This window comes from Mustela nigripes, chromosome 5 (genome assembly GCF_022355385.1).
Source record: "Mustela nigripes isolate SB6536 chromosome 5, MUSNIG.SB6536, whole genome shotgun sequence".
Lineage (NCBI taxonomy): Eukaryota > Metazoa > Chordata > Mammalia > Carnivora > Mustelidae > Mustela > Mustela nigripes.
In genome coordinates this window covers 29,682,975-29,697,003 of record NC_081561.1, presented here as the reverse complement: position 1 = coordinate 29,697,003, position 14,029 = coordinate 29,682,975, and the positions used below count along the sequence as shown (strand labels likewise).

Sequence of the window (14,029 nt, the reverse complement as noted above, 5' to 3'; positions counted from 1 at the left end):
AGCCATAAAAAAGAATGAAATCTTGCCATTTGCAATGGCATGGCTTGAGCTAGAGAATATTACGCTAACCAAAATAATTCACTCAGAAAAAACACAAATGTGCTTTCACTCATTTGTGGACTTTCAGAAACAGAACAAATGAGCAAAGTGGGAAAAAGAGAAAGACACAAACCAAGAAACAGACTCTTACCTATAGAGAATAAACAGGTGGTTACCAGAAGGGAGGCAGGGGGGAGAATAGGTTAAACCAGTAATGAGGGGGATTAAGGAGTGCACTTAAAAAAAAAAAAAATGTTTGTGTTATGTTACTCACCATACAATACATCATTAGTTTTTGATCCAGTGTTGCAAGATTCATTGTTTATGTACAACACCCAGTGCTACATACAATATGTGCCCTCCTTAAGAGCCACCACCAGTCTGTGGTAGGAGTGCACTTATGAAGAGTACTGGGTGATGTGTGGAAGTGTAGGATCACTAATGTATACACTTGAAACTAATATTATACTGTGTGTTAACTAGCAGGATTTTAAATAAAACTTTAAAAAAATAAAAATTAAAAAATGACCCAACTTTATGCTATCTTTAAGAAACTCACTTCAAATCTAACAATAAAAAGAAAATGATAGAAAGTATATACCATGAAAACATTATTTTTTAAATTTTTTTAAAGATTTTATTTATTTGATGGTGAGAGAGAGAGGGAGAGAGCATGAGTCAAGAGGAGAGGCAGAGGGAGAAGAAGAAGCAGACTCCTCACTGAGCAGATAGCCCGATGCAGGGCTTGATCCAGGAACTGTGCTAAAGGCAGTTGCCTAGCAACTGAGCCACCCAGGTGCCCAGAAAACATTATTTTTTTAAAGTTAATGTGGTCCATATACACTATGGAATATTATGCCTCCATCAGAAGAATGAATATCCAACTTTTGTAGCAACATCGATGGGACTGGAAGAGATTATGCTGAGTGAAATAAGTCAAGCAGAGAGAGTCAATTATCATATAGTTTCACTTATTTGTGGAGCATAATAAATAGCATGGAGGACATGGGGAGTTAGAGAGGAGAAGGGAGTTGGGGGAAATTGGAAGAAGAGGTGAATCATGAGAGACTATGGACTCTGAAAAACAATCTGAGGGGTTTGAAGTGGCGGGGGGGGTGGGAGGTTGGGGTACCAGGTGGTGGGTATTATAGAGGGCACAGATTGCATGGAGCACTGGGTGTGGTGAAAAAATAATGAATACTGTTATGCTGAAAATAAATAAATTTAATTAATAAAAAAGTTAATGTGATATTAATATCATATAAAGTAGACCTCAGAGAAAAAATTTATCAGAAGAAGGAACATTACATAATGATAAACAGAATACACCAAAAAGACCTAAAAGCCAACAACTCATAACACAAAAAATAAGAATGGTATTTTGTAACATGTGAAAATTATATGAAATCTAAATTTCATTGTCTACAAATAATGTTTTATTGGAGCACATACTTATTTATTTATTTACATATTGTCTATTACTACTTTTGCACCACAGCAGCAAAGTTGAGTAGTTATGACAGAGATCTTGTGGCTTGCAAAGCTTAAAATATTTATTATCTGGTGCTCTACAGCAAAGTTTGCCTACCTCTGCCCTAAAAGAAACTAAAGTACAAGAAATAGATTGGGAACTTATTAGTAGCTATTTGAGGTATTCATGAAAATTTAAACAAGAAAGTATATAAATGATGGTGTTTGGGGATCAGAAACACAGTTCTCTATTCCCATTTCCCTAATTTTTTCTTCTAAGGTATCATTCAAGATTCCTAGCAGGATACAATACTATATAGTAGGAGAGCAGATCCCTCAGTATGGTATAAGAACCTGGTACTTCTCACGATCTTTATGACTCTCACTGTGATCCAAGTTACTTTCATCTTTCTGGTTGCTCTATTTTACTCTTGCCTTCCAGTCACTACCAATACAGCATCCACAGGGATGACCTTTTAGATTCAGGTCACCCCTCTGTTATGATCCATTAATAACTCTCCATCTTTCTTGATTCAAATTCAAAGTCATTACAGCACCTCTTGAAAGAAATCCTGAGGATGCATGGGTGTCTCAGTCACTTAAGCATCTGCCTTCGGCTCAGGTCATGATCTCAGGGTCCTGGGATTGAGTCCCACATCGGGCTTCTTGCTCAGCGGGAAACCTACTTCTCCCTTTGCTGATGCTTTCCCCCCTGCTTGCATGCCCCCTTTCTCTATCTCTATCTCTCTCTCTCCTCTCTGAAAATAAATAAAATCATAAAAAAAAAAAGGTCCTGGGTTGGGATATCTGTTCCCCACAACGCTCTAATAGCTTTCCTTCATCTTATTTTTTTTGTTAATTTTGTTTCAGCCACACTTACTTTCTTTTTGTCACTCAAATAGTCTAGAAAGATTCCTAGAGGAATCCTAGAGGTTTAGTCATTGTTCTCTCTGCCTGAATTCTCCACTCAAACATCTGCATGGCTGATCCTCTTACCTCTTTCATATTCTTTCTAGTAGTTCTACCAACTGCTGAGAATGGGGTGTTGAATTTCCCAGGTAAAATTGTAAGCTTTTCTATTTCTCTTTTCAGTTCTATCAGTTTTTTCTCCCATGTATTTTGAAAGTCTTTTGTTTCATGCAACACTTGTTTCTTATATGTAGCTGCTATGAAGAAATGCAATAAGCTACAAGAAAACTCAGATAATCCAGTAAATTCAGAAATAAAATTAATGAAGAGAGTAAGTTCTTTACTTAAAAGATTAAAATTATTAAAAAAATAAATTCTGAAACTACAAAAGTCATAAATGAGATAATAATGCAATACAGAGCATAAGTAACAGGGCAAACTAGATGAAAGAAAGAATAAATGACTCGGAGAATAGGAATATAGAAATACTTCCAGCTACAAGAGGATAAAGGAGGAGAGAGGGAGAAGGATGCAAAGAATTTACTTAAAGAAATATTAGCTGAGAACTTCTCAAACCTTGAGAAGGAATGGAATATACAAGTCAGAGGTAGAAGACACTTTCATCCTCCCAGCAAGACAGATAGTGACTTAACCAAACTTGAGTAGCACAAGGGGTGAGAAACCCCTCTTCAGAGGTCCTGCAGAGCTCTTCCTGCAGAAGTGTATGTTTTGACATGTCTTTTATGTCTCAGAAGACCAAGGTTTGTGAGGGAATGGTGAGAATGAAAAAAACCTTCCATTATAAGAAGTAGTAGTAGTTTGGATCCTGTGATTGATGGAGTGGGAACAGATTTTAACAGAAATAGCTGTGGGCTCGGTTTTTAGGCCACATGTAATTCAACTGAGGACAAACACATGAACAGAAATAATAAAGTTAGGAACATGCACAGGGAAGTTCCAGGTGTGGACCAATGAACAGAGAGGTCCCACCAAGGCCACAGATGTGCTCTTTAGTCAGTTTTCTGTCCTGTGAACAGGGCCAGGTTAGAGCTGTGGTTCTCAGATGTGGTCCCTGGAACATCAGTATCAGCATCCCTGTCAACTTCTTAGAAATGTGCATTGTTGGGAAGGAAGCCTGTGTGGCTCACTCAAGTTAAGCAATCCAGAGGGGTGGGAAAAAAGTTAGTGGTATCACACTTGCTGATTTTAAACTATACTATAAAGCTATAATAATAAAAACAGTTGGGTACTGAGATGAAAATAGATACACGGACTAACAGTACATAATAGAGAGGCCAGAATAAAACCCTCACATATAAAGTTAACTAATAGTCAAGGCAGGAGCCAAAAACATTCAAAAGAGAAAGAACAATCTTTTTAACAAATGGTGCTGGGCAAATAAGATACAAATATGGAGAACAGCAATAAAAGTAGGGGATTTTTAACACCCCACTTACAGCCATGCACAGATCACCGGAACAGAAAATCAACAAGGAAACAAAAACTTTGAATGACACACTGGAACTAATATATTAGGTACATTCAGAACATTCCACCCCAGAACAGCAGAATACACATTCTTTTCAAGTGCACATGGAACATTCTCTAGAATAGATCACATATTAGACCACAAAGCAACCCTCAACCAAAAGGTCAAAATCATACCATGAATCTTTTCTGACCACTTTGCTATAAGTTAACCATAAGAAAAGGAAATAGGGATAGACCACAAATACACAGAGTTTAAATAATATGCTACTAAACAATGAATGGGTCAGCCAGAAAATAAAATAAAGAAATTTTAAAATATATGGAAACAAATGAAAGTGAAAATACAATGAATGGTTTATGGCATGTAGGTGGCTCAGTCAGTAAAGTGTCTGTCTTCATTCAGGTCATGATCCTGGGGTCCTGGGATCAAGCCCCACATTAGGCTCCCTGATCAATGGGGAGCCTGCTTCTCCCTCTGCCTCTCTCTTTCTCTGTCTCTTATAAATAAATAAATAAAATATTTAAAAATAATACAACAGTTCAAAACCTTTGGGATGTAGCAAAAGTGGTTCTAAGAGGGAAGTTTATAGCAATACAGGCAATACAAGAAAAATCTCAACTAAACCACCTAACCTTACACATAAAGGAGCTAGAAAAAAAAAAAAAAAAACAACAAACAACTCAAAACCAGCAGGAGGAAGTAAATAATACAGATTAGAACATAAATAAATTGTATAGAACTAAAAATCAAAACAAAACAAAACAACAAAAAAATCCAGGAAACCAATAATGAAGCAGCAGAAGGAAAAACTAAGAAAAGTATAATTTACAATTTTACCCAAAATAATAAGATACCTAGGAATAAACCTAATCAAGGAGATAAAAAAACCTGTACTCTGAAAACTATGAAACACTGATGAAAGTAATTGAAGATGACACAAAGAAATGGAAAGACATTTCATGCTCATGGATTGGAAGAAAAAATATTGTAAAAATGTCTATACTACCCAAATCAATCTACACGTTTAAGGAAATTCCTATCAAAATAACAGCAGCACTTTTCACAGAACTAGAACACATAATTCTAAAATTTGCATGGAATCACAAAAGGACCTGAATAATTAAAGCAATCTTGAAGAAGAAAAGCAAACCAGGAGGTACTGTGATTCTGGATTTGAAGTTATATTACAAAGCTCTAGTAATCAAAGCAGTATGATACTGGCACAAAAACAGACACACAGATCAATGGAACAAAATAGAAAACCCAGGTATAATAATAATACTGTCAATTCAACTTTGACAAAGCAAAAAGAATATCCAACAGAATAAAGACAGTCTCTTCAACAAATGGTGTTGGGAAAACTGTACATTTACATGCAAAAGAATGAAACTGGACCACTTTCTTACACCACACACAAAAATAAATTCAAAAGTTTGAAATCCTAAGCATGAGACCTGAAACCATGAAAACTGTAGAAGAGAACAGAAGAAATGACATCTTTGACATCAGCTATAGCAACATTTTTCTAGATACGTCTTCTGAGGCAAGGAAAACAAAGCAAACATAAACTATTAGGAATACATCAAAATAAAAATCTTCTGCATGACAAAGAAAATTATCAACAAAACTAAAAGGCAACCTATGGAATGGCGGAAGATACTTGCAAAGGACATATCTGATAAAGGATTAGTATAGAAAATACATAAAAAACATAAAATTCAACAGCCATTAAACAAACAATCCAATTAAAAATGGACAGAAGACATGAAAAGACATTTTTCCAAAGAAGACATACAGATTGCCAACAGACACATGAAAAGTTGTTCATCATTAATCACCATTATGGAAATGCAAATCAAAACTACTGTGAGATACCACTTCACACCTGTCAGAATGGCTAAAATCAAAAAGAGAACAAATAACAGGTATTGGTGAGAATGTGGAGAAAAAGGAACACAGATGCACTGTTCCTGGGAATGCAACTCGTGCAATCACTGTGGAAAACAGTATGGAGATTCCTCAAAAGGTGAAAAATAGGGGCACCTGGGTGACTCAGTGGTTTAAAGCCTCTGCCTTTGGCTCAGGTCATGATCCCAGGGTCCTGGGATCGAGCCCCACGTCAGGTGCTCTGCTCAGCGGGGAGCCTGCTTCACCCTCTCTCTCTGCCTGCCTCTCTGCCTACTTGTGATCTCTGCCTGTTAAATAAATAAACAAAATCTTTAAAAAAAAAAGTGAAAAATAACTACCCTATGATCCAGTAATGTAAATTGGAAAACAACACGGAGGTTCCCCAAAAAATTAGAAGTTGGCCTACCATCCATATGATGCAGCGATTCCATTCTGGGCATATATCCAAAGGAAGTGAAAATAAGATATCAAAAAAATACAAAAAATATAAGTTCATGAATATTACAACATAATTCACAACAGCCAAGGTACAGAAATAAACTTAATTGCCCATACCAATGGATGACTGGATAAAGAGGATGTCATACACACATGCACACACAAACAAACATGATATATTATTCAACAGTGAGAAAGGAGGACATCCTGCCACTTGCAACAACATAGATGGACCTTGAGAGTATCATGCTGAATGAGTAAGTCGAGAGAGGAAGACAAGTATTGCATGGTATCATTTATATGTGGAATCCAAAAAGCCAAATTTATTGAAAAAAAAAAAAAGGTAAAATGAGAGTTACTAAGGGATTGTGTGGGTGGAGGATAGGGCATGTGCTATTCAAAGGTAAACATTTACAAGTAGTAAATAAGCCCTAAAGATCTAATGCATAGTATAGTGAATTTAGATAATAAAATTGTATGACAATCATCAAACTTACCAAGAGATTAGAACTTTGATTCCAACCACAAGAAAGGATCACTATGTAGTATCATAGAGGTTCTAGTTATTGCTACAATGACACTCATATTATAATTATATTATAATATACCAAATTGACATGTTGCACACCTTCAATATGCACAATATGTCAAATATATTCTAATAAATTTTTTTTCATAAAATAGCTAATCACGAGATCTTTCTAAACAATAACAGGTCAAGAGGAGGGGCAGGGAAATAAAAAGAACTTAGTTGTTCATGACACAGATCCTGTACATCCAGTCCAGAGGAGTGTGGGTTTGTGTAAGAAGGGAGAGCCCAACACCTACTAATGATTTTTTCTGGTCTCTTTCAGTGGACAGTTCTGGAAAAATCAGTAAGTTTAGATCACTTCTTTGCCTTACCTATTTCTGGTCTAGGACCTTTGGGGATTTGTTTTTTGTTATGTATTTTATATTTCATGTTCTTCTCATTTATTTTGTATTTCATGTTCTTCTACCTTAGAGTAGTCAATATTTCTTAAATAAGTTATTTTCTCATACTTTGATTTCTTTTTTTCTATTTCCCTTTTGGAACAAAATATAATGATCTTGTCTCATAATTCTGGCTATTTACCACAAGGAAGCCCATTTTCCTGGTGTTAGCATCTGACAATGGATAATTTTTACTAAAAAAAGAAAATCACCTAAACTTGATATAAAGAACAAGTGTCAGGACAAGATAGTGATTTTGATAATTGGCCAAATATGTATTTTCCAACTTACCTAAAGGTGAGTGGGTTAAAAACTGATTTGTGAGAGAACAATGAAAGTAGGAAATGTGATAGTTTGAAATTTGGTAGAATAGATATTACCAACACAAGGATTCCATCCCATACATTAACTAAGGGCATCCTAAAGAAAACCATCTCTGTGAAGTAGGATGTAGAGCATTGGGCTCCAGCACTCCTGAGGATGAAACAGAGGGTTTTATAGTACCTAGAGGTGCTGCTTCTGCATTCACCTACAAAAGATATTATTGAGAGTGGGATTTTCCTTGAGTTAGAAAAGTCCCACTGATCGATCTTTTGTGTTTTATTTTTAGCACTATCTCCTATGGGTAAGTTTTTTATTCTCAACTGTGATATTTTACATTGTTTATATTTTCTGGACTGGCTCTTTCTACTCCCAAGATGGAGACTTTTGTTTCTAAGGACATTTTAAGTGTTCCTATTCTCCAGAATCTTCTAATATTTTAAATAACTATTTTTGGAGAGACAGCTGTAGAGGAGATGAAATTCATACAAAAGGATGCCATAATCTCTGGCCATCTTCTAGGCTCTGAAAAAAGAATCTCCTTTCTAACTCCCAGAAAAATATAATGACAAAAAGATTGGTTTCTAGATTTTGTGTTTTTTGCTGGTAATTGAGAACTCCTTTTTGGTAACAAGTGAAGGTCCACTGAATCATATTAACAGGAAAAATAACCAGTTAAGAAAAAAACTTTATTTTCTCTTGCCTTCTAAGTAACTTTACTTTGGAGGAATAGTAGGTATTGAGCCCCTCTCTATACTGTGCACTGTGCTAGGCATTTTCAGAAACATTATCTCTTATTCTTACCATAGCCTATCTGCTAGTTATTGTTATTCCCTACTTTACACATCAGTAAATTTGCTCACACTTGCCCAAGGTTTAAGAGTTGGTAAACCAGGTGGTGGGTATTGGGGAGGGCACATATTGCATGAAGCACTGGGTGTGGTGCAAAACCAATGAATACTGTTACACTGAAAAGAAAAAAAAAAAAAAAAGTTGGTAAACAGCACGGATGCAATCTAAATCCAGAACTTCCTGTCTCCAAAGTACATACTCTTTCCATACCAACACATTGCCTTCTACACTGAACCACAAAGAGCTTTTCTGTGATAAGTCCTGAAACCATATCTATAAATAAAATGTTTGTAAATACAAATATACATCCACTAGAGAAGGTATATAATGAAATGTACACAAAGGATAGTTTTAAAAATAAAAGACATCCCATTTAAATCAATGTTTGGTTTTTATCTGTTTTCTAAATTCAGATTTCCCATCAGGATTATTAATGCTTCAGCTCCTCAATAAAATCATATGAAACAGAATAATAATTCTTAAAACCTGTCAATATACAACTATAAGAAACAAGTAAAACTTAAATTTAGTAAGATAGATTCAAGCATCTCGAACTTTTCCAACACTAAGAAACACAAAATATATCTTTATATTTAATTGTTCTTTCTCAGTTCACACTAGGAGAGAGGGTTTGTGAGTGGGAGGTGGGGAAGTTGAAAAGGATAATTATTTTCTTTGCATTCACAGTCCAAAAAATAATATGCATTCAGAGCACTCATGATGTATCTGCATCTTTCAAATGCACATGGAGAGGGTGATAAGAGAGTGTATGTTTTCTTTACAAAAAGAAAGAGGGCTTTGGGAAGGCACCATAGGCTAAGGCCCTTGCTGAAAGTGAACTCATTTTTAATGAATATGCTTTTTTAAATTGCCAGGAGAAAAATCAGCTAATCTTTTAAAACTTTTCTTGTAAAAGATCTATTCTTGTTGACAATATTTCAAACATATTCTTTCCTGTTGATACTTTTAGCAAAAAGAGATTAAGATTTAATTCATTGTTCAAAGAAAGATTTAAGACAGATCAGCTTATCAAACTTTACCACCCTCTCAAGTTGAGTATATTAATTTCTCATCTCCACATTCAGCTAATTAAGTATATGATTTTTTTAATATTAATTAATGGACTGAGATCTACAATGAGTCCTTTCCCTGATGCTTAACAGATCTTTATGATCTAGATCTGTGTGTGCTCTCCTTGACAGCCACTGGTTTAGGGACTTAATAGGAATAATTTCCTAATAAGGCACATGGTCTAGTCACCACATTATTTTAAGTATCATATGATAGCTAACTCATGATATCTTTTACCTTTAACAAATTTTTAATCCAATTTAAAATATTTAAGTATCCTGAATACATTAGAATAAGTGCCAAGTTCTTGATTAAATATTTCCCTTATAATTAGAATTTCAGACTTTCAGCCAGGGCTTACAAATCTTTGTATTATAGAGATTATGAGATCTGGGTTGGGGGCGGAGATCTATGTACCATGTAGAAATTTGAGAGAAGGGAGGGAAGAACTTAGAAATTGGTGGAATAATGATTTGTAGCTGACATCTACAATGCAATTAAGTTCCAAATGGAAAATATACAGCAAAGATATTAAAACAAACAAGCATATTATATTAGAAGTGACTAGAAGTATTTTTTAGGGTAGAGGGAAAGACAGTAAAATTTTTTAAATCCTATAAAATTATAAAAAGTATAGCTAGAATAAACATTTTATTTAAATCCTAGAATTCTTACCTTTGATTAACAAAAATCGATATAATTTAGGTGGTAAAGTTAGCTTTAAAATGGGTCCTGCAGTAGTATACACAGTAGTAAATATGAAACAAACTAAAGATGTTAAAACTAAAGATAGTCATATATTAAGAAAAGTCAGCTTGTTAAGGAACACATTGCACAGAATTTGTAAGGTTGGAAGCTTCAGTGGAAAAACATTCTCTTCCTCACACAACACCACATCATCCCAAAAAACAAGTGTCCACTGGTAGTTCTGTCAGAAATCAAAATATTCTGAACTCTCTTCTTCGGTACAAAAATGCTTAGGATATATTACTACTGATTTTCATTAGTAAATTGGAAGTGGGTTTGTCTAGAATAAAATGTCAGTACCCATATCTTATTAAATAATCATTGGGGAGGAAAAAATACACAAAAAGTTCAGAAAGCACTGCTGTAAGGTTCTTAATGTTATTGTTATTTTGCGTCAGAGTCTAAAATATCAAAAAGGCAACACTGAACTACATCATCTCTTCTCACTTACAGTTACCTTCTTACCTAATGCAGATGTGTCTCACATTTGGCAACTTGTTATTTGGTTATGTGTACATCAATATTTCAGACATCGAACCCTAAACAAACCAAAAGCCTTTCTAAGTCAAAAAAAAAAAAAAAGTTGTTTTGTTTTGTTTTGTTTTGTTTTTTTAGTCAAGAAATCTTCCTGTGAAGCAATTAACCATTGCTCTAAAGTATTTGGTTGGAACTAAGAATCCCTTGTCTTGATAGATCAGACTTTCTGCCTGTATGATCTCATTTGGCAGTAGTTATAGTCAATATTAGACTACTTACTATGCTCCATGTACTGTATTGAGTACTTTACTTAGGTAATATTATTTAATGTTTATAACACTTCTGTGAATTAGCTACTACTACTGCACCCATTTTACAGATAAAAAAGTAAGATTCACCCAAGCTCACCTGGCTAGTTATTAATGAAGCCAGGATTTGAACCAGTCTGTTTGTAAAAGCCATGCTCCTTAAACATTTGTCTAGAATCCTTAAATAACTTTACAAAATGGGCAGAACAAGTTAAATATAAGGAAGGTGAGTCTTTGGGGATTAACTGGCTTACCCAAATAAACCCAGCTAGCAGAAATACTAAGCCCAGGTGTTCTAATTCAGCTTTTATATTCAATATTCTTTCTATTACATTATTTAAATAGGTTTTCTTAAAGGAAGTCATTCCACTGCTCCATAGGAAGAACCCACAAAATTCTTCCTGGTAACATATATGATATATATATATTTTTCTTAATCCAGGGAACCAAATCACTAAAATAAGAAAAGAAAACAGAAACTAAAAAATTCAGTTTTTATTAGATCACACAGAAATTGAGACATAGTAGAGCTCACTTACCTGTGTTTGGAAAAAGGGAACAGAAATTTTTGCAAAGTGAGTTTGCAGGTATTGTAAGGAACGTCTAAAGCATTGGTTTAGACTGAACTCTGAAGTCTGACTTTTCAGGTTCAAATCCAACTCCACCACTTACTGATTCCAGGGCATATTCACATTCATTTAAAGTTCCTGTACCTCAGTTTTTTAATCTGTAAAATGGGGATAATAATAGTACCTGCCCTATATGGTTGTTATTAAGATTAAATGAGTTAATACTTTATATAAAATGTTCAGAACAATGAGTGCCTGATATATGATAAGAACCCAATGATTACCAGCTAATATTATTATCACTTTTGAATAATGAGACATTCTTATATTCAATATCCAAAGCATATTTTGAGTTTTTTCTATTTTAAGAAATAATTATTGCTTCTTTTCACATTTTTTTCTAAAAATAAATTCCACTTCTTTTCAGAATACATCCTCCTTTAGCTATTAAGCATTAATCATCAGCCATAATATACTGAACATATGCCAGCCACTTCATTTTTAATACATTTTACCTCTTCTTTCAATAATCTTCCAATTTATTGAAGAGAGTCTGGAATATTATCAATACCTGTATAACTTTAAGTATAAGAGTTCTATTATTTTATATTTTCAGGAAATCTCAAGTTATCTCCAGTTTTTCAGTTTTAAGACAAAAAATAAACCAGTATCAGGGGAAAAGTAGGAATAAAGAAAAAGTACTTGATATCTGAATTGTGCACTTTTGTTGTGTGCTCAGTTATATTTCCAGGTTACATGGATGCAGAACTTGCAAAAAAATCTGATTTCAAGGCCAAGATCCTAAAAAATGGAGCCACTACAAAGTCTGAGAACAGCCAAGAAGAAAACAAGAAAACATTAAAGAAGGAAAAGTTAGTCACAAATTCTGATGAATCCTTGATTTCAGGGCACACACCAGAGACAAAAACCAAAGCAAAAGATACTGAGTTGGAGAAAGGTGAAATAAAAATGGAGGTCAAGTTAAAGGAGAGTGACACCAGGATACCAAAAGAGGAAGACCAGGTAAATGTGAGTGACACTGGAATACCACAAGAACAGGAGGCCCATGTAGAGATGAATGATACCGGAATACCACAAGAACAGGAAGACCAAGAAAAAAAGAGTGAGTCTGGAATACTACAAAGACAGGGATCCCAAGTAAAGAAGAGTGAGTCCGGAATAAAAGAAGGACAGGGATCCCAAGTAAAGAAGAGTGAATCTGGAATAAAACAAGAACAGGGATCTCAAGTACAGAAGAGTGAGTCTGGAATAAAAGAAGGACAGGGATCTCAAGTAAAGAGTGACACCAGAATACAAGAAGGACGGGAGTCCCAGGTGGAGAATAGTGAAGCTGGAATACCACAAAGACAGGAGTCTCCAGTAGAGAATAGTGAAGCTGGAGTACCACAAGGACCACACGAGTCCCCAGCAAAGACTAGTGAAGCTGTAACACCCCAAGGACATGAGTCCCCAGTAGAGAGTAGTGAGTCTGAGATACTGCTAATTCAGGGGCCTCAAGTAAAGAGAGAGAGTTCTGAGGATCAAGGAGAACAGGGAAATGCAAGGAAGAAGACAGATACAGAAGAAAATGATGCTCTGAAGAAAAGTGATGAAGGAAAGCACAAAGTTAAAGGAAAGAAAGAATCAGAAGTTAAGAGTAAAAAAATAAGGTTCAGTAAGGGGCAAAGGCAAATAAAGGAAGAAGTACAACAAAAAGATGGAAAGAGTAAGGGTAAATAAAAGGAAGGCTCATAAGTCAACTGATTATTATGATTCCCATCCCCTAGATACAAGTCACCACCCATTTATTGCTTAAATGGATCATAATTAGAGAATCCCTTTAATTTATATGTCTACAATAGATGTTTCACCATTTTTAGTCCTCCCAGCTACAAATCTTGGCTTCCAATTCTTTGCTTTCTAAGTTGATACTTTTATGACTTAGTCAAGAAAGATGATACTTTCTGAAATAAAACATTTTGAGAATGTTTGAAATGTATAATTTCACTGGAAAGAAATGTATAATTTCCTTCGACTACTATTAAAATTAACTCAGTAACAGCCTAATCAATCAACCAATAAGTGGTCTTCATGGTAGGCTAAATGTTCATGAAATGCTGTTCTAGCAATAAGTGGTACAGAAAAATATGTCTGACTCCCTGCAATAAAACAGCTTTTAACACACACAGTGATATAATGTGTGTATAGAGAACAATTTTTTAGAAGAAAATCTGTCAAAATGTAGTTTAGATGGATGTTATAATATGAGTTAGGAACCTCTTGGGATAAAAATATAAAGAGGATAGCTCCCTGAGGAAGAGAATGGTGATATATATGTCTCAAAAGATGGATAAGATGTTGATACACTGAGAGAGGTAGGAAGAGTACAAGAAAGGCAAATAAATTCAGGACTGCCACACTGTGCTCTAGAAGAATTAGCCAATTATACTGTTGCC

General features: G+C 34.8%; 1 protein-coding gene across 1 annotated transcript in view; it reads left to right on the top strand.

Moving 5' to 3' along the window:
• The window catches only part of TSBP1 (testis expressed basic protein 1), an 81,576-nt gene extending 68,263 nt beyond the window's left edge, over positions 1-13,313 (top strand). The window contains exons 13-15 of the mRNA XM_059401527.1: positions 7,111-7,131; positions 7,839-7,853; positions 12,313-13,313. Of these exons, the coding sequence (XP_059257510.1) occupies positions 7,111-7,131; positions 7,839-7,853; positions 12,313-13,313 (1,037 nt within the window). The remainder of the gene's footprint in view (positions 1-7,110; positions 7,132-7,838; positions 7,854-12,312) is intronic.
• Positions 13,314-14,029: the final 716 nt, after the last annotated feature.